Source organism: Rhea americana, unplaced genomic scaffold, assembly GCF_003343005.1.
Source record: "Rhea americana isolate MKP2758 unplaced genomic scaffold, rheAme1 scaffold_35, whole genome shotgun sequence".
Taxonomy (NCBI): Eukaryota; Metazoa; Chordata; class Aves; order Rheiformes; family Rheidae; genus Rhea; species Rhea americana.
The window spans coordinates 2,008,288-2,027,079 of NW_028186479.1; the positions used below are offsets into that span (position 1 = coordinate 2,008,288).

The following is an 18,792-nucleotide window of genomic DNA, read 5'->3' on the forward strand; positions in this document are numbered from 1 at the left end:
TAAAAGAACATGAAAAGGATCACAGCTGCTCCAGCACTGGATTAGAAACCTGTGATTTGAGCTGAACCGTGCTTGCATTTTCTCCTGAAAAGAAGGATTTATGAATATGATCTGTGAATGTAGTGTAATGTAAATGGCAAGACCCATATTCTGAAATAACCTTTCAGGTTCTTTTCTCCTGAACGTGGAGCTCTTATGCAGGGGAATTGCTTGATCTTGCCTTCTATTTGTCTAAAGTAATAATAGTGTTCCTAGATATGTACATATAATTAACTTACATTTTTAATGTAGCTTTTTTCGTCTCATAAAAAGTGCAGTTTCTATTGGATGTGGGGTGATGGTGAATAAGATAAGCCCATATATAAACCAAATCACTTCGGTCTTCCGTAGCAGTAAAAATCAGTACCAGAGGATAGTCTTGAATATGAACGCATTCTTTCACTAGTTAATCAGTCTCTTGAAAATTCGCTCCTCATAGATGCCGCAGTATTCATTACTGACTCCTCACTACAGCGCTAAGAACTGAAATATATGGCCTGAGCTTCAAAATCACTGAGCATCTCCATCCCTTATGGATTTCGGTAGTAGTGACCAAGTAGCCCCTTTGGAAGTCCAGGGTCAGTTTTGGACGTACAATCGAAGGATTTAAGAGTTCGGTCTTTCCCCCTCCCCRCCCCCCTTCCTGTGGTATTCTTGAAAACTTGGACAAATTGTTATTTTAAATTACTGAATTGGCTTGTATTATATTCCACGAAAAAATGATTTCTGTAAAGTGGACAGCCAGACTGAAGTAAGTGGAGAAGACAGGAACAATKGAATGTTCAACTCTTACTGTCTTGGGCAGAAGTGCAGTTTTATTAATCCAATAAACAGCAGGTTCCCTGCAACTATCTCTCTTTGCTACACAAGCCATGTACAGGTCTGTGAAAACAAAAGATGCTCTGAGGGATATACATTTTGTTCTAGTATCTCTACATGAATGAAAAGAGAATTTGATTTTCACCTTCAAATTTTTAAATTAAAATAATACACAGAATAATAACAACAAACCAGCCCAACCTTTTTTAATGGATAGAACATTAAGTGTTTTATTATGGAGGAAAAAGTACAAGCATTGAATATGTCATGTGATAGACAAAATGCCCAGAAATGRTCATGCAAATCAGAACTTTCTTTCTGAGTGACTTTCCCTTTTGTGCATATTTGGATGGCTTAAGTTCACTGGGCAGTGTATCTGTCAGGACAACACCTCTCAGAATAAAATTTCATAAATCYGTGATATTCCTAATAGAGTCTGCTCTTAAAATAAACACAGTTRTGCTCTTCATATATTAATTCAGAAGAATGAAAGAGCCTCAAAGTTGCTTATCTAAATCCAATTACTTCTGGTCATAATTCATTCCAGTACAGAAGTTCCAGAGATAAAAGTATATATTACCTAAATGCATAGAAATGCAGGCTGTTTTCAGTAGGGCGAATTATGCTCTGAGCAATGCATAAGGCCCCGAGTGAACTTGAATGCTTGGGATACAAGTATTAAACTCTAAACTTGGAAATTACATGGCAACTCCATTTGTTTAAACAAGCAAGAAAGAATTCTGTGAACAAGTTACCTGGATTTGAATTCCAGGTTTTGACTTTATTTAAAACATATAAGCAATTCCCTCATTCTGGTTAAYGCTGTGTTTCATACCTGTCTGTGCCCCTTACCATGATGCTTGGATAAATGAGAATTGCCATGTCCGGGTAGTATGGAGTCAGGTGAGTGGTGACGTGGCTCATCTGACCTGACGGCCGTTTTGCATTACAAGACTCGTCATGGCCAGCCTGAAGGCTGGAATAAAATGCACCTATTCCAGCCTTTAATTTTCTAATGACACCAAAAAGGTGAAAAGCTCAAGTGGCTCTAGCCTCCCAAGAAATTTCTTGTTTGACCTTGTGGCTCTCTTAGACCAGCTGTCCCTTGTGTGACTGCCACTCAGGAGGTGGTGGCTGGCAGGGGACCTTCTGCCTTCTGGACTGGTCCTCTAGGAGAGTCCCAGCGTCTTCCTTGACCCACTCGCCTTCCCCTGCGTCTGGCCAGGCAGGAGCAGGAATGGGTCAGCTGCGCTCGCTCAAATTCTGCGTGTTTGAGACACCAAAATTCTGGGGATCAGGGGAATCAGCACTACTTCATCACCCTTCATTTGTACGCTCAGCGCGCCGTGCTACGTGTTACTGTCATTTGTAGGGAAAGTGTTTTAAAATGAGCTTTATCATTTTAAAAGTGGATATCAAATAACTGGAAAAGCTTCACCCCAAATTGACATACACAAGAAATGGTAGAAATACTAATGTTCCTAAGAAGCTATTTCCTCCCCCAAAGTGGTGTTTTCTTTGCATGTAGGAATGGCTGGGCTGGTTCGCACCAGGATTTTGTTTCTAGCAGCAGGCAGCAGAGCTGCCTGATGTTAAAATGGGGCCAACGTGTGACGATAGTCCTCTGATAGACTCTACGGGTTTCTGGCAATATGTTACTTTCTGGGGCCATGAATGTGTTTTTGAATTTAATTTCCTGAGAGATCTTCCACCCTAGAAGTTGCCTGATAACTTTTTTTTTTTTTTTGGTGCAGGCGTACTCTTGTGGGCCCCTGTGATCAACTGGTTTTAAGTGAAAACTGTTACACAGAAAAGCATTAAAAACATTATTGACTATGAGGGATTAAAAGGACTAAAAATAAGCGAGTAAAATTTATTTGTGCTTTACTATACTTTTAAGTAACTGTGTGGGGAGAATGTAGCAAAAAACAACACATTAGTCTGGAAAGCCTCTGACTGGAAATTCCAGCTCAGATTTTCAGTAGACATATTGCTGAGGTAGCCATCTCATGGGTTTGTAACATCTATTCTCTCTGATACTGTAATGCAGTAGGATTACCTTAATGATACAGTCATTACATTGAAGGGTTGGTAATAAGGTATTGAGATCATTTCAACTCAATTCCACAATTATCTTTTTTTGGCCAGAGCTTTTGATTCAAAATCTTTGAAAGATACCTCCATGCACCATAATTCAGGGGGAAATTAGATAGTKCTTATGTTTTCTCATGTCATGAAAACCATGCCTAGTAGTTTTGACATTAATAATGTCAATACTTTGTAGAGCAGAGGTGCAGACTGTTGGATTTTATAGTGGTTGCCATTTAAATACAAGAGAGTAAGAGGCCAGCTCTGAAGCAACATTTTATTCTTATTTCTGTGAGCATTGTCACTGAAGAACACATTTTTGGAATTTCAGGGTGGATCAGATTGCACTTACAAAGCTCACAAAGGGAAAGCCAAGCAATGCTGAAAAGGAAGCGTAACTTTATATCGCTCTCCACATGTGCAAGAAAGAAATGTATTTGTAGGAACGAACTACCTGCCTGATTGCATGCACCATGCAAGTTAACATTCTTCATTACAGCTGATGTTCTGATTACTGTGAAGTAATTACTTGAAATATTTAGGAAAACTCTTCAAATTAATTCTAATTACTTTCCTGTGGTAGAGCTCAAAGTTTGTAGCCATAGATTAAAGTGAAAGGCCTACATACAGCTAATTGCCTATAGCTGTGTGTTATTGTGGCACCTTTTACTGCTCAGATGTCTGTTATTGCAAACACTTAGGTGTGCAAGTAACTTTATGTGCTCGGGGAAGCCTCTTTAGAAGTGAACAGAATTACTTCTAYGACTAAAATCTCTCAAGTAGCTTAAGTGTTTGCAGGATCACAGTACGCAGCAAATAACTCTGGGAAGTCTGTAATAAAAGCAGTASCACAAGTGTCTGTCTTTCCTGGCAAGAGGTGGTAACTGTTGCTTCTCACATGACTTGGATGAAACAACGTATCAAGTCATTAGGMGCGGCCCAGCTAAAATGGAGGCTGGGTATTAGTTTTTGTTGGCGGAAGCTTAGGTAGGGGTTGGGTTTTGTTTGAGGTTGTTGTGGGTTAGCCGCTGATTTTTGTTGGATTCTTTTTCCATGTATCTGTCAGAGGCCCTTTACTGTACAAGATAGGCATGTTTTTGCATGTTTTTCATGCATTTGATTTCAAATCTAAATAAATCGAATAAATGAAGAGCCACTGCAAGAGCCAAATTTCCTCCTGGGCAATTTGGCCCAGAGAATAGTCATAAATCATCTTGGCGGAGGGGTTGGCTATGCCTTCTTAGGATCTATGCTCCAACRTCTTTGAGGCCAAAGTCAACTTCAGGTATTATCCTGAAGAATTATTTAACTAAGCAAAATGAGCATAAGTGGGTATAAAGGCCCCAATTCCTGAAACACTTGAGGTTAGAAAAGCATGCAGTCTCATGGCGAACATTATATCTGCTCTGTGTGTTTTTGATGTATAGCCAGCCCTGGCAAAACAGAGCCTCAGCTACCTGCCCATGTACCCATCACAGTGGATTGCATGATGGAGTTACACCTGCTTTTGGAGCACAGCATCCCWCCTATCTAGAGAGCAAGGGAGAAAAATCATGTGCACCGTTTTTGTTCCTGAAAAATAGTTTAATTGGGGTTCAACATATGTTGCACAAACCAGTGATGTTTTTWGTTCAGTTTGCCCTCCTCATTACTCAGAAGACTGTTTTCCATCTGAAATAAAACAAAAAATGAAAATTTCCTCCTCAGAATGAAAACTTCTATTGGTTTTTAAAGAAAGAAAAAATAGTGAAAACGGAAGGTCTCATTTTGCATTTTTTGCAAAAATTGGTTAAAAAAAGAAAAAGATAGTGGACTTTCTCTAAAGCTAAGTGGAAATGTGTGACCTACCATGTGGAAACCAGCTGAGAACTTTTGTCTACCAGGGCATGAAATTGTCTTAAGTTTTCTTTCCTGRCACTGCAAATTGTTTGAGGCAGGCTGACCCAGTCTCTCCTGTTGCTGCTTCTTTCTCTTTCATGAGATATTTAAGTGTTCATTAGAGCCCRGACTAATACCCAAAGGAGCCATTTAGCAAATGAGTGCTGGTATCGGATTGACATCCTTTTCTATATAGCAGGATATATGGGTTCAGCTTTCCTCCTGAGGCAGAGATGGGAGTYGCAGCAAGGTCTTCCATATCTTGGYTGTTGCTAGACTTTAGGCAAAAGTCACAAGCACCAAATTTGTACTGATATTAATAAAGATTAACCAAATAAAAATTGGTCTGTCATATACCTAGGTGGTTTATAGTCTGTGTGTTGTTGATTCACCTATGGAAAATAATCTGCTACGCTGCTTTGGCATTAGGAGGTGTGATTTTATTGTTGTCTTCTGTAGTAATATGGAATCACAGAACAGTTGGGGTTGGAGGGGGACTCTGGAGATTGTCTGGTCCAACCCCCCTGCTCAATTAGAATGACCTAGAGCAGGTTGCCTATRTCCAGTCAGGTTTTGAATATCTCCAAGGATGGAGACYCACAGCCYCTTAAGTAATGGCAAAACCYGTGTTTCATGGGAATAGCTTCCCCTCAAAAAGCCAATACTCTAGGCAGAATCTTGTATTCTTGTATTCAGCTTTAAATAGCGTTCTGTGATTTTTACCAAAATTAAGTGACACTGACTGCTAAATCTACGTTTTTAGTCTTAATCTCTGTAACATGAAGACTTGGTCTAGTTGCTTGATGCAACAAGTTGTAGCTGCCCAATGGCATCCAAATTGCCCCTTCAGCATGTTGATGCTATAGATTTGCTGTACAGTACTTCATTATCTATGGGCTGTAACATGTGTTGAAATAAGTACCAGTATTCATTTTGGAAAGAGTTAGCAGATGCATATAATACTCAAAAGCTTCTGTTTATCTAAAGTAGAACTCGAGTGTGTCTGTGCATGCATGTAAACAAACAATCGTATCTTCCCCCCCCCCCTTTTTTTTTCTTTTCTTTTTGTGTTAATCCTGGAGGAATCTGGTCCATATTAAGATGAACCTTATTTGGCAGCTCAGAATTAAAAATATATTCTTAAGTAAGGCTAATTTACTTAACCAAAGGAATGTTTTTAGCAGTACTGGCATCTTAAAATCTCTTTTATAATTGGCATTTATGCCAGGAGTCTGAGTGCAGTGATAGAGGTGGACAGGATATGGCAAGTGACCAGGGCTTTTCAGATGAACTCTAATGGTGTTTGTTGAACTGAAGTGGCAGAAAGAACCTCTCCAGGAGTATCAGGCAAACTTTCTTTGAGAACACTAGATCTCTCCCTTGTATGCTTGTGTATGTGTGTGTGTGTGTAAAAATAATATCAATGTATGTAGTTATAATAACRTGAATTTCTGGTTTTTGTTTTCTTTTTAGGTATGGGAAAATTGTATCTACAAAGGCAATTCTTGACAAAAACACAAATCAGTGCAAAGGTATGTGCAAAAAGTCCTCTCTGTGAGTTCATTGTCTGTTTGAATGATTGACTGGTGRCTTGACTGCCAAGGTTTTGGCTCCAACTGTGCAATCAGCATAATGTACGGTATATTGCAAACATATTTAATAATGCCAGTGCTTTGAGTTGTGTTTCCAGTAACATTTCTCATTAATTTTTTTCATTAACAAACAAAATGAAAATCACAAATCAGAACAAGTATCAAATTGCTTTGGCAGAAAAGTAAATTACCTTCTAACCACATAGTGCCGTCTGATTTGAACGATATCATCAGTGATGCAAATTGATTTCCTATATAAAAACAAAAAACCTTTGGGAAAACTTTCTCCCAAACAAAACCTGGTTTATTTTTTTTGTCTTGTGATTTCATGGCCTACACTGTTGGAGGAAGAAAATATTCCCTGTTATATACATAGATTTGCAACTTGTGATACCAAGATACGAAAATGACTCCTCTTACAATTTCACTTTTTCAGTTCTTTGCTAATGTATCAAAACATTTTTTTAGTGAAATATAGCATGTTAGATACTTGTGTGTATGTGTATCCATTTAGCTATATCTGTCAAGATAAATAATAAGATACGTAGACATATTTCAAGTGTGGAATTATTATTTGTTTACCAGTTTGAAGAGCCATCGTTCTGTGGGAGCTCTGTTTTAAAATGACTCTCTAACATCACACCATTGATACACTCTATCTTTCTGGAGTAATAGTCCCTACTAAAGTGGATCCTTCTCCGAAGAAACACCTTCTGGATAGTATTTCTGTATGGTTTTGTATAGAGAAAAATATTGTAGTATAGGAATATCTCACCAGTGGAAGACAGGATGTGAGGAGAAGCAGCAGTGAAAGACATTTGTGGAAAAGGGCAAATTGTGTGAGAAGTGGCAAAATCCTGGCAGCAGTAGCAAAGATGTTCTTGCTGTTTGTGGAAGTGTGTGCCTTCGCCTCTTGCTTGCCAGCAACAGCATTCATTTGCTGGAGCACTGAGGGTTAAGAAGGGCTTTGGGGTCACAGCGGTTAGGAGATGGGGCTCCTAGGCAGGGAAGAGCTGGGTGCTTAGGAACAGAAGCGCTGGAAAGGACAGAATTGTTGGATGGGAGAGATGAGAAATGGGAATTCTGTCATAGGATAATTTGGTGTTACCTTGGTAACTCCAGGGTAAAATGGCTCTTTACCATCTTGCACTCCAGCTAAGACTTCTGTTTGGGGCGCGTAGGTCTTCCCTCCTTTTCCCACCACCACAGAAAACTGAGGGGTACTCCATTTTTCTCTCAGGTGTTAGTTCCATCATTTTTTCATCTTTTTTTTTTCATTTCCCCCCCTTTTTTCTTTTTCTTTTTTTTTAATTTGGCTACTTGAAATGAGCAACACCGATCAAGAGGATGGGGTGGACTCCAACTGGGCTTGAAAGCATACTGACTAATTATAGGAAAACTGTAAGAGAAATCTATTTATCTTCGATGATCTGGGTCATCTAAAGCAACTATGCTTTCAACTTAGATGTTTCAGATGAGCGCCTGAAGCTTGGTGGAGTGAATCTGGGGAAAGTGTGCTTGATGGTTATCCCTGTTATTTTTTTAAAAAAAACCCTACATTTTATTTGTCTCCCTAACTACTCCAACAAACATGGTGCCGTGTGATTAGAACTTCTTTCCATTCCCATTGCCTGTAGTAAATAACGTAAGGAATGGTTTTGTTTGCAAAAWAGAAAAATGTGAAGTGAAAAGAGTGTAAAGAATATGAATGAGAGAATTTAGAAAAAGATCTGGGTTTGGTGCCATTGATATTGTAGTTTATTTAGATATTACTGTAGTAGGGGCTATATAACAGTGAGTTGGAACGTTTAAAAGTTTTTTTCATGCTGTGTTATTATACTGTAGGGCAGAGAGATATATTTATTTGTATTTCCAAAGATGGATCTTTATGACATAAGTAGTACCATTAAAAGATCATAAACATAATTGGATTTATTAACAGTATGCTTCATGGCATAAAAAGAATGGATATATTGCTTCTTTAAATGCTGGGTACAATTTCCTTCCTCTTCAGCAAGTTTGCCAAAAAATAAAATTAAAAAAAAAAAAATGTAGAAGTCAGAACTGGACCTCGAGAGGTCGTCCGGTCCTTTCCCCTGCCTCAGGCCAGGATCAACTCTACCTAAACGGCTCCCGACAGATGTTTGTCTAACCGGTTCCCAAAAGCCTCCAAAGATGGAGATTCCACAAACTCCTTAGGCAATCCATTAGAGTGTTCACTATCCTCACTATAATAAAGTGTTTCCTAATGTCTAACCTAAATCTCCCCTGATGCAATTTAAGCCTATTGCTTCTTGTCTTATCCCCAGTGGACATGCAGAACAGTTTATTCCTTTCCTCTCTGCAGCAAACTTGCATGTATTTGAAGACTGTTATGTGTCTGTCGTGCCTTTTCTTTAGACTAAACAGTAGTCGTTTTCCTCCTTCCTTAGAGGTACTTTGTTTCAGGTTTCGTGCTCATATTGCATTCCACTGGTCTCTCTAATTAGCTCACTTCTTTCTTGAGTGCTTAGACCGGGCACAGACTGTCMGGCAGCCTAAACTGTACCCTGGGCAATAGTGTCGAAAGGTAATTTCATTTGTCCTCTGTGCAGCTCTCTTGTTTATATACATATAGTGCATGTGTGTGTGTTTATGTTATGTATCTCTAAATAAAAGGTATATATGCTTTTTTGCGACGCGGGGTGTTGTGTGGGAACGGCCCTGTTCTCCTGTGCGGAGAGGCTCCGCAGCCCCCGACTCCAGCTGCTTTTGCCAGCGCTGCCGCCAGCCAGGCATTCCTTACTGCGCGCTGGGCTTTGTGCTGTTGATTATTCCCTCCTCAGGCTAGTACTTTTCATTTGTCTGTGTTGAATTTTATCCTTTTTTTTTTTTTTGAWTTTTTTTCCCAGGCTATTCCTTAATTTGCTAAGATTATTCTCAAATCTTAAGTCTCCAGAGTGCCTGCAGCACCTAGCTCTTTAGTATCCCTCTTCACAGTTAATAAATGATTTCTCTAATCCGCTGGACAAGATAATTTTGAAAAGGCTGGATAATATCAGGCCTGGGAAGGACTTTTGAGGAAACCCTCTCGGTACACCAGATACTCTGACAGTGAGCCACAGAGAGCTTCTTTTTAAATTGGATGTGCCAATCAATTTGGCACCGAYGTCACTGCAGTTTTAGCTGGATTGTATTTCTCCCACCTGTTTGTGCTATGAGGGACAGCCAAGGTCTTACCAAAGTGTATAGCACTTTCCTATGCGCAACACTAGTTATCTGCTTCTAGAAGCAAGGACGATTTGACATTAATTGTTCTTGATAAATCCATGCTGGGTGTTACTAATCGCCAGTTATCTTCTAGGGCCTGTGGATGGATTTAGATGACTATTTGTTCTAATATTTTTCCAGAAGTTGAAATTGGGTTAAAGTGGCTCTAATTCACTGGGACCTACATTCCTTCCGCCTTAAAAAACAAAACAAAACAAAACAAAACCCAGACATTTTCTGTGCTCCTTTCCAGTCTCCTGGATCTCACTCATCTTCCACAAAGTAGGAGATTTTCCGTTAAATGGACGCATCATCCTGTGATGTTTGCAGGGTGCAGCAGGAGGGATTAAATTCAAACAGGTGATAAAGAAGTTACTGTGTAAATGGAGATTTCCAATTACATTTTGGCATGATTTGTGTTTTGTCCAAGCTATGGAGTAAACCTAAAAATGTAAAATGGTTAATAGAGCAAAGAAATGATTTCAAACAACACATTTTTCCTTGTGCAGGTCCTAAGACAGGCTACTGTTTAGGTTTCCTCTTCCAAAAATGAGGAAAACATTCTGAAACTAATTTTAAAATTTATTCTGCAAGCAAAAAAAGATTTTTAAAAGGGTACTCACTGTACCCCTGCTGTGCTAAGGAATAGTGTTATCTGAGGATTTTTCAGCAGTCGCGTCTAAAGAAATCATCTATGCTTCAAGAGAGTTCACTAGGGAAACCTTTTGATGTAACCTCTCATTTTAAGATTCTTCTTTCTTGGTGGCATAAATGCTACGTGAGGCACCRTAGGAGCAGCAATCCCTCTGTAATAGAACAATATATAAAACAAAATAAGCACAGTCATGACAAAATGGCCAGAAATGACTGAACAAAGCAGGGAACAATCACATATGGAGAATAATGAAAAACAGACACATGATTCATTCAGATGTTCAAACACAAAACCCCTAATGAACAAGTTGGAGAGTTTTGGCTGCTTTTGCGTTTTCCCTCTCCCTCGCCTCCTCCCCCCCCCCCCCCCATGCATTTCCCTTCTGGGTCTACTGTATTTGCTAATTTAAAAAGTAGGGGAAATTAAATAAAAGGCACCATTCAGGAGAAGCGTTGAACTTGAGCGCGTCGACTCTTCTCTTCGGAGCCGTGTCCCCCGCCCTCTCCAGCCTGGCTCGCTCCGATAGACCTACGTGCTTCGCGCAGGGGGAATGAGTAATGGCTCTTTCGCAGTACAGTTTCCATACCTCATAGCAATGGAATACAGAACAGTTAATCTGCCAAATACACAAGCCCATTTCTTAGAGTATGAATTACTGTCATCTGCATCTGCCCTTGCAGACACTTTAATTGCGTGCATACAGATTTACTTCCTGGTTTAATCAGGAGCTCATCTTATTTTGAGCATTTCACTAGGACCTGAGAAGATGAGCACGGCAGAATGACTAAAAGTCTTAAATCCCACCTGTGGGATTTTTTTTTCAATAAATAAAAACTATGAATCACAGTAATGTGTAGGAGACAAACACTTCGACTGCATATTCTTTATTTTATGTATATTTTTTCAAACCATGCGCGACTTGATTTGTTGAATAGGAGTGTTTGCCTTAGGAGAGAAATGTGCCCAACATGATGAGGGGAACTATAGAGACTCTGTTTTATAATTTTAATATTTCAGTGAGACGTTTTTCTTGTCAAAAAACCTGTTGTTAGCAATGATGTGTTCATTTTTATAATACAAAAACTGGGGATGCAGATAAGCTTTCATTAGGGTTGCAGTGRGTTTATGGTAAAAAACAAAAAACAAACAAAAACAACAACAGCAAATCTGCATCTATGTTAGCCCACMGTGTAGCTCATACAATTTCATTTCTCCATTTGCCCAGATGGTTTTAGACCAAAACTTAAATCTTACCATGACCTATTTTATAAATTGAGAGTTTATTTGTGCAACGAAAGTGTGATAACTGCAGGCTTATTGTAAGTGTTGGAGATAATTGGAATGGCACGATAAAGTGCTGCTTCGCATCTCCCACAAGGAGTTTATCCTGCCTTGTGCTTTAAGTCAATGGTGMTACTCATCTGCTTAAGTTGACCAGCATCCTTATGTATCCTGATGAATTGGGACTTGAGGAGTAGGAGGCTTCTGCTCTGCTAAACAAAACTTTATAGAGTGTAATAGGTACAACTGAGAAAGTACATTAGACAATACATTTTTATAACTTCAAACTTTATTTTTTTGCACACATTCTGTGAGGATTAATGCATATTTGTGATCATACAAATTCATTCATTTTCATTCTGTATTTATTAATTACTATTTTTCTTAATATATTTGAGATGGCAAAATTTGATAGTGACTTCAACGTGAAACAAGTCCGTGTAAAATCATAAGCTAGTGAGGAAAACGGCCGAGCTTCATGGAAAGCAATTTAGTTAATAATTAATTTTATTTAYTGGGAATAAGCTCAAATTGCAGTAACTGTGCTATGTTATTTATGATACTCAGAATTGCCATTTTGAGAGAAAAAAAAAATCGAGCCAAGTAGATCTGYGCCTGATCACAGACTGTAAACTGTTCACATTAGGAGGGCATGCACAGTGTGCTTCAAGGGGAAATGGATCTTGTAGAAAGTAAATAAGTTGTAAAACAGACTTACTTAATTTTGAAACTCTARCCTTGTGTAAAAGTAAATCAGTCCTATTTTCGATGCTGGGATAGACAATAGATGTGGTGATGTTTTTGTGCATTGGTTTTGTTTGTTCGCTTGCTTTGCTTTTTTTCTGATCCATTCCAAAGTTTTCCGGTGGCATAATATTTCACAAGTTATTAAAAGTRTAGCAATACAGAATATTTTAATTTGGTGAGTTTTCAGACCTTGAGGTGTTTGTGGAAGCTGGATAGAGGCTGAGGATGGGCAGACGCTCTGTGAATTTTATGTATGCCTCTGTTAATCCATCTCACTACTGACCTATAGCAGCCCCTGCTAAGGGCAGTTCTGGGTCTCTCGAACAGAGAGTGCAAATTATGCAGAGTTGTGCCACTTCTGTTAAGCAAACCAGTTGGTAAACCCAAATCTCCTGAGTTTGAAAAACAAAGTCTTGTGTTGTGTTGCAGTTTCAATCCTGCTGCTGGTAGTATAGCGTCAGGTCCTTGTGGAAGTAAAGGGATGTCAACACTCGCTTTAGTTCTGTCGCTAGCGCAGAACCCGCTTGCCATCTGTCATTTAGTTTGGGAAGCTGTTACTGTGAATATTTTTAAATAATGTTCTTCTGCCTATATGGTATGACTGATTTTATATTCTGCAACATTTTAAAACAGCAAAATAATATAAAATTGCCAGGCCAAAATTTTTAGCAAATCAAGAGATCTCTTTGAACATCATGAGGTTGATGGTTTAAAAATGTTTGGTTTTTTTTTTTAGTTTGCTTTCTAGTTATTAAATCTTTAGTTTCTTGTGATGCTTACAAGAAAAGCTTGAGAACTAAGTATTTTTCTTTTGAATTAAAAACTTTCATTATTATCTAAGCATATGAGACTAGGAGCTGGAGCTTGAGGAAAAACACCTAACAGGGGTGCAGCAAAATAAGATGAAAAGAATTGCCAATAAGAAATGAGGAGGTTGCTTACACAACAGTGAAAATATTCACTGAAGAGAAGGTGATAGTGATGCAAGTCCTCATGCCAGCTTCCCCCATGAGAACTAGCTTGCTGTGTAGGCTCCTGAACTACCATGCTGCTCTACAAACGTGGCAATTCTAAGAAATTACCAGCTTCTTGCTTTGAAAAGTGTGTGTGCATATATTAAAAAATACGTATGTAGCTGTCCTTTTGACCTTGCAGATGATGGGTTTACAGATGGTTAGGTACACAAAGAAAGGACGACGCGTGGCGGAAGCGTGTGATGATACCAGCTGAGCGATTTTCCTGCCTACCGAGCACCTGTTGCGTTGACCGGGGGCGTTACACTTGTCTTGGCAAACATGCGAGTGGTTTGCAACTACAGTCCGGTTAGAAATTCTCACTGTAGCTTGGAGAGAGCGCTTCTCCTGTTTGTCTATTTTTGAATGCCTTCCAAGGCTGAGGCGGTGGGATATAAAAGGGTTTGCTGAGCCGTCCTGAGCCACTCGCCGGCGCAAGAGCGCAGCCGTGCTGGTGCTCCTTTGCTGCTGGGAGGAGTCCACTGCCCACCTCCGTGTCCGCAAAGCATTGCGGCACCTTGGAGAAATGTTCTTTACTGCATTTAAACAGTGTTCTGTCTTGAGTTCTCTAAAAATTGCTTATTGAGTTTAAAGCCAGGTCCTCTACAGAGGAAACTTTTCTAATTAGTTCCCCAGACACTTTCTTAAACAGCTTCATTGCAATTAAGGAAAGCATTTCCTGGGTCATTATCTTTTCATAAATGAACTCATGGCCTAGCAAATATTTTCTATAAAGAGACCCAAGATGCTCAAGTATTCTGTAACATATCTAATCTATGATTATTCCTGGGTTTTTAATTTACTGCTTCCAAAATTTGCAGGCCCCTATCGCTGGCAAATAACTGATTTATTTTTTTTTTCTTTTCAGAGTAGTAAAAAAAATAAAATTTCCATTTATATGCATTGATTAAAGTTTTGGTTCATTGGTCTGTATAAAACTTTTCCAATAGCTTGGCATCCATTTGAAGTGCATTTGGGGACTGGGTAATGCTAGTAGGCTGTTAGTGTTCTCAACTGACTTGCAAGTATCTTATTTCATATCACAGAAGTGAACAGAAGAGAGTACTTTTGTCTTTGAACAGCGTTTCGTAATCAGYTTTTTTGAAAACTCAGTTGCAATGCATTGGCTATTTCACCTGTCTGGCAGAATCAGCTTGCTTAAACTTGAACTCTTTATTTTTTTTTTATTTATTTTTTTTCCCTGATACCATGAGATAACATCTTGTTTATCAGTAAGTCTTTTTGGCCTCTGGTTCCTTGAAGTCCAGTCATGACTCCCAGTAGTAGCTGCATTCAGCTGAGATGTTGGTATGTAAAGTCTCGAGATCTTCAGCAAAACACAGCTGAGCTGTGGAAAATACGTCTGGTAGTCCCACAGGAGAACATTTTGCCCCTGCTCTTTAATTCCTTTAGAGTCTGTTCTAGCAGACTCTATTAGAGCATACTGCATATGCAAAACACATGCTTGGTAGTGACAATTTGATAATAAATCCAATCGACAGACTCTTATTGGGCACAGTTACTCAACAGGAACCATTCTACATCAGATCTGTTGAYTATGGCATGACTTCACTTTTGCATTATGCTAGCAATCAGAAAAGACATCATTCGCCTTTTCCCCTATTAATACACATTCCTGGCTTTTATTTGGCACAATAGAACTACTTTACCCAAGTGAATTAAGTAAATGTTCTCTTTCTTGGTAGACTGGAAGCTGTGAAAGAAAAGCAGTAATGGACCATGCCATCATTTTTATTAAATATGTGTTCCTGGGTGTTCGAGGGCTGCATGTCTAGAGATGCCGTATGATTGCTAGGGGAGGAATATATGTGCAGCATGGGAGAAAAATCATAGCCTCTGGCAATAAAGATGTAGCTCCCTCAACTCTGAACAACAACCCACTCACACCAGTTCAAGAGAAGGAGCTGATGGGTGCTGTTAATTTTACTGCATCTGTTTAGGCTATGGTAGCCGTACAGCAGTAAAGCTCTAGAGGGTAATCTATAGTATATAGAACAATCATCCGCTACAAAAAATTAAAAGATAGCCTTGTTTTATAGATGCTGCAGCCCTGGGCTTTGAAAAAGACCAATGTTCACAGTTAATTTTAGGTACTATAAATAATCTTACGACTTTGAATTGAGTTAAACAACATTTTTGCAAACACTAAATTCTCAAACAAACAAATAAACCCAAACCTGTCCTTCAAATTTCCTCAAAATAGCTTTACATTTAGATAATGTATTCAGCACAGAATATTTTGAGGAGAGCTACATTTATATACAAGAAAAGGAGGAGGCCRTCTTAGGAGTGGTAGAAGTGACTCTCTTATTTGGCAAAATAGTACTTATCTGACTGGATCTTCCTCAGAAGGACCAATGATGGGCAGATGTTTTCTTCCATTAGATGGCAGTGGTGTGATGTGTGGTTTCCCTGGACCCCCAAATCACAGGTTTGACTTAAAAACTTATAAATAGTTCAATTAAAAAGCAAATTTTCATTTGGTTTATAATTCAGGAGCCTCCAAGCTTTCCATCTTTTCTTCACATACAATTTTTCAAACTGTCAGCTGGTTTCAAGCAAATGTGAAAGACAACTAGAACTGTTAGATATAAATAGGTTAATAAAGTGTTCAGAAAACTGGCAGCTATGGAGAGTGGAGACTTAGTGCTTCTACAGAAGGAGATGCAGGGTGGACTGAGTTTTCATCCATTTAATGTAATCAGAGTAAATCAGCACTTGCTCGTCTATGGTGTAGCCAGAACTTGCACTGTTTTTTCCTGAAAAAGAAGTCATGAGGGAGCTAAGGATATCATAGGAGGGGGTAGAAGCTCTAAGGAACGTTTGGGGTGGGGGGTTACAGTGACTGCAGCCAAGGGAAATTGTAGAGTGTTGCAGTGGAGAGAGACATGGGTAAAGATAAGAAAGGGAGGACTCAAATGTGTGAGAAAACCGGCTATGTTCATGTCATTGCTCACCGAATATTCTGTTTGATTCTGTTTAAAGGAGAAAGAACCAGAAATTTTATATATATATATATATTTTTAATACAATCTCTATATAAATATCTTTCCACCACCTGCCCTTGTTGCTTGTGGTATTAGTTGTGGTGTTGTTTATTAACTTATTAAATATGGAGCAGTAAACACCACTTACTTTTAAATGAATTAAAATAGACCTGGTGCCCTTCATGGCTTTTTATTAATTGAATATTTTTGCTAAGCTATCTGCTTTTGGAGCAAAAGTTGCAGCCAGGAGATGGGGGTCAGTGGGGCCTCTATTTAAATGCATGTGATCTCTATGTTAATTGYCTGCATATTTAACCAAGCAAACATGTTACTCGGCAGAAAATAAAGGGTTTTGTGGTCAACCTTTAATTGTAAAACATCAAGAAAAAGTCTGAGTGACCTGGTTTGCCTGAGGTGTCTTGGTTGCTCTTGTCAGTCACTGCAGCTCACTGCAAATTGCAGGGTAAATTCCACATAATGATGGAACTTCCCCTTATAAAAGCCCCAAAACTGAGGACAAATCAGTGCTCAAAATTCCAGTGTTTATTTTCTGTACATTTGTTTTACATTATCCTAGTAGTTATYTCCTTTCTAACAAAACTAGATTTTATTGCTAGTATGGATGGTTATTAGAGAAGAAAGTCATGAAATAGAAAGTGAATACGCCTTGGGTTTGGTAGATAGGTACATTTTTGTCAGGTCAGGTGAATGTGATTTCTTACCTCAGAAAGACTTGGATAGCTACCACTTGCCATGCTGTACTTTCTTGAACTGTTACTACAAAAGTTTTATGGTAGTTACACTTAAAGCAGAGGGTGTGTGCCATGGAACAGCTAATTCTGAGATTGGTGGAATTAATAAGCCTTATAATCTGTGACYCTTTGCTGTGTTTTCTCTAGTGTCTAATAATGTGTTTGAGCTGCAGCCTGTTTTGACCTATTTTGAGATTATTATCTCTGTCAAATTGGTTTGAAAAGAGAGTCAGTTCAAAAGCTATGGGGAAAGATGAGCTGGCAAGGAAATATATAGAGATATTTCTGTGGTATGTTCTTTACTTTGTTTTTTCCAAAATGATTTCTAGAATTCAAGTTGTTTTTTTTGACCAAGTATTGAGCTGCTATGCATACCTATGGATAGCTGCCATATTGAACACCTATGGACAGTGCATCATGTTAACATGTGAAAGTAGGATTTTTTTTTTTCTGTCGTATGTATCACTCTCTATATACCTACATTTAATTTCTCACGCTATTTTATTATGTAGTCACTTAGTCTGRTTAGGTCAGTTCTTCCCTGCTGGCCCCCTCTTTTCTGTCCTGAATAATGGAGTCCCCTCATTCCTGGTTGAGAAGTGGGGTGTGTGGTATGGGTCCCGGCATGGTCTGTATGAAAATCCGTTGCTAATGTCCCCCTCTTGTAGGAAAGTCCATGCCCTCTACCCTCTGGTTTTATCTTTTAACCAATTGTTTATCCAAGAACTTTCCCTCTTACGCCATGACTGCTTTGTTTTCTAAGAAGCCTTTTGTGGGGGCCTTGTCAAAAGCTTTTTGAAGATCCAAGCAGGCTACATTAGCCAGATCACCCTTATCCACAAGCTTGTTGACCTTTTCAGAGAACTCCAATAGGTTTGTGAGGAAAACCTACAAAAGGCAGGCTAACTCTTTCCACATATTATATTTCCATTAATTTTATTCTGTTTCTTTAATTTCTGCTAATTTGATATTGAGCTTGCAGACAGTAGGTACTCAGTTCTCACCTGGAATCCGTTCAGAATACCATCATYGCATTTGCCACCCCATAGTCCTCAGGTACAAAGTTGCTTTTAAAACAGGAAGCTGCGCACCATTTACTAGGATGTGTAGTCAGCTGTTTCATCCTGGAGCTCTTTTAGGACTGGGAGGGTGAATAACATCTGTTGTTGGCAATTTGTTACTGTTCACTTTTGTCAGTTTGTCTCATAACCTCTTCTGTGGCCATTTCAAATTAAGAGTTGCATCTGCTGTTCTGAGCTTCCTAAGCAGCTGCTCTGTGAAATAGCACCTAAAAAATGTGATCTTTGCATTATATCCTGTTTTGTCCAGTCTGCGTTGGATAATTAAAGTCCCCTATGAGCACTCCGCTTTCTGCCTTTTTGCATCTTCCTCTTCATGTTGCAGTTAGTGTTGCCATCCTGGTTGGGCAGCCAGTAATAAGCCTTAACTCTCCAGTAACATCAGGCTTAGCCTGATCATTTGTTTTGATTCTAGGTTTTCTTTAGCAGACACCACAAGCATGGCCTATTATATCTGTACCATACATTTTATATCTTACTGCTACGGTGTTCCGCTCGCTGTCTCCCTTTTATCATATTCCCTAACACCTCAGTGTTTTCATACTGTGGTACATACTCCAGCATCCATCTTATTTCTTAGACTTCATCTGGG

The 18,792-nt window shown here is 39.0% G+C and overlaps 1 protein-coding gene across 11 annotated transcripts in view; it reads left to right on the forward strand.

The window, feature by feature from the left end:
• The window catches only part of RBMS3 (RNA binding motif single stranded interacting protein 3), a 697,064-nt gene that overhangs the window by 372,799 nt on the left and 305,473 nt on the right, over positions 1-18,792 (forward strand). For all 11 annotated transcript variants that reach the window (XM_085311789.1, XM_085311790.1, XM_085311785.1 and 8 more), the window contains one exon: positions 6,298-6,356. In XM_085311789.1, the coding sequence (XP_085167915.1) occupies positions 6,298-6,356 (59 nt within the window). The remainder of the gene's footprint in view (positions 1-6,297; positions 6,357-18,792) is intronic.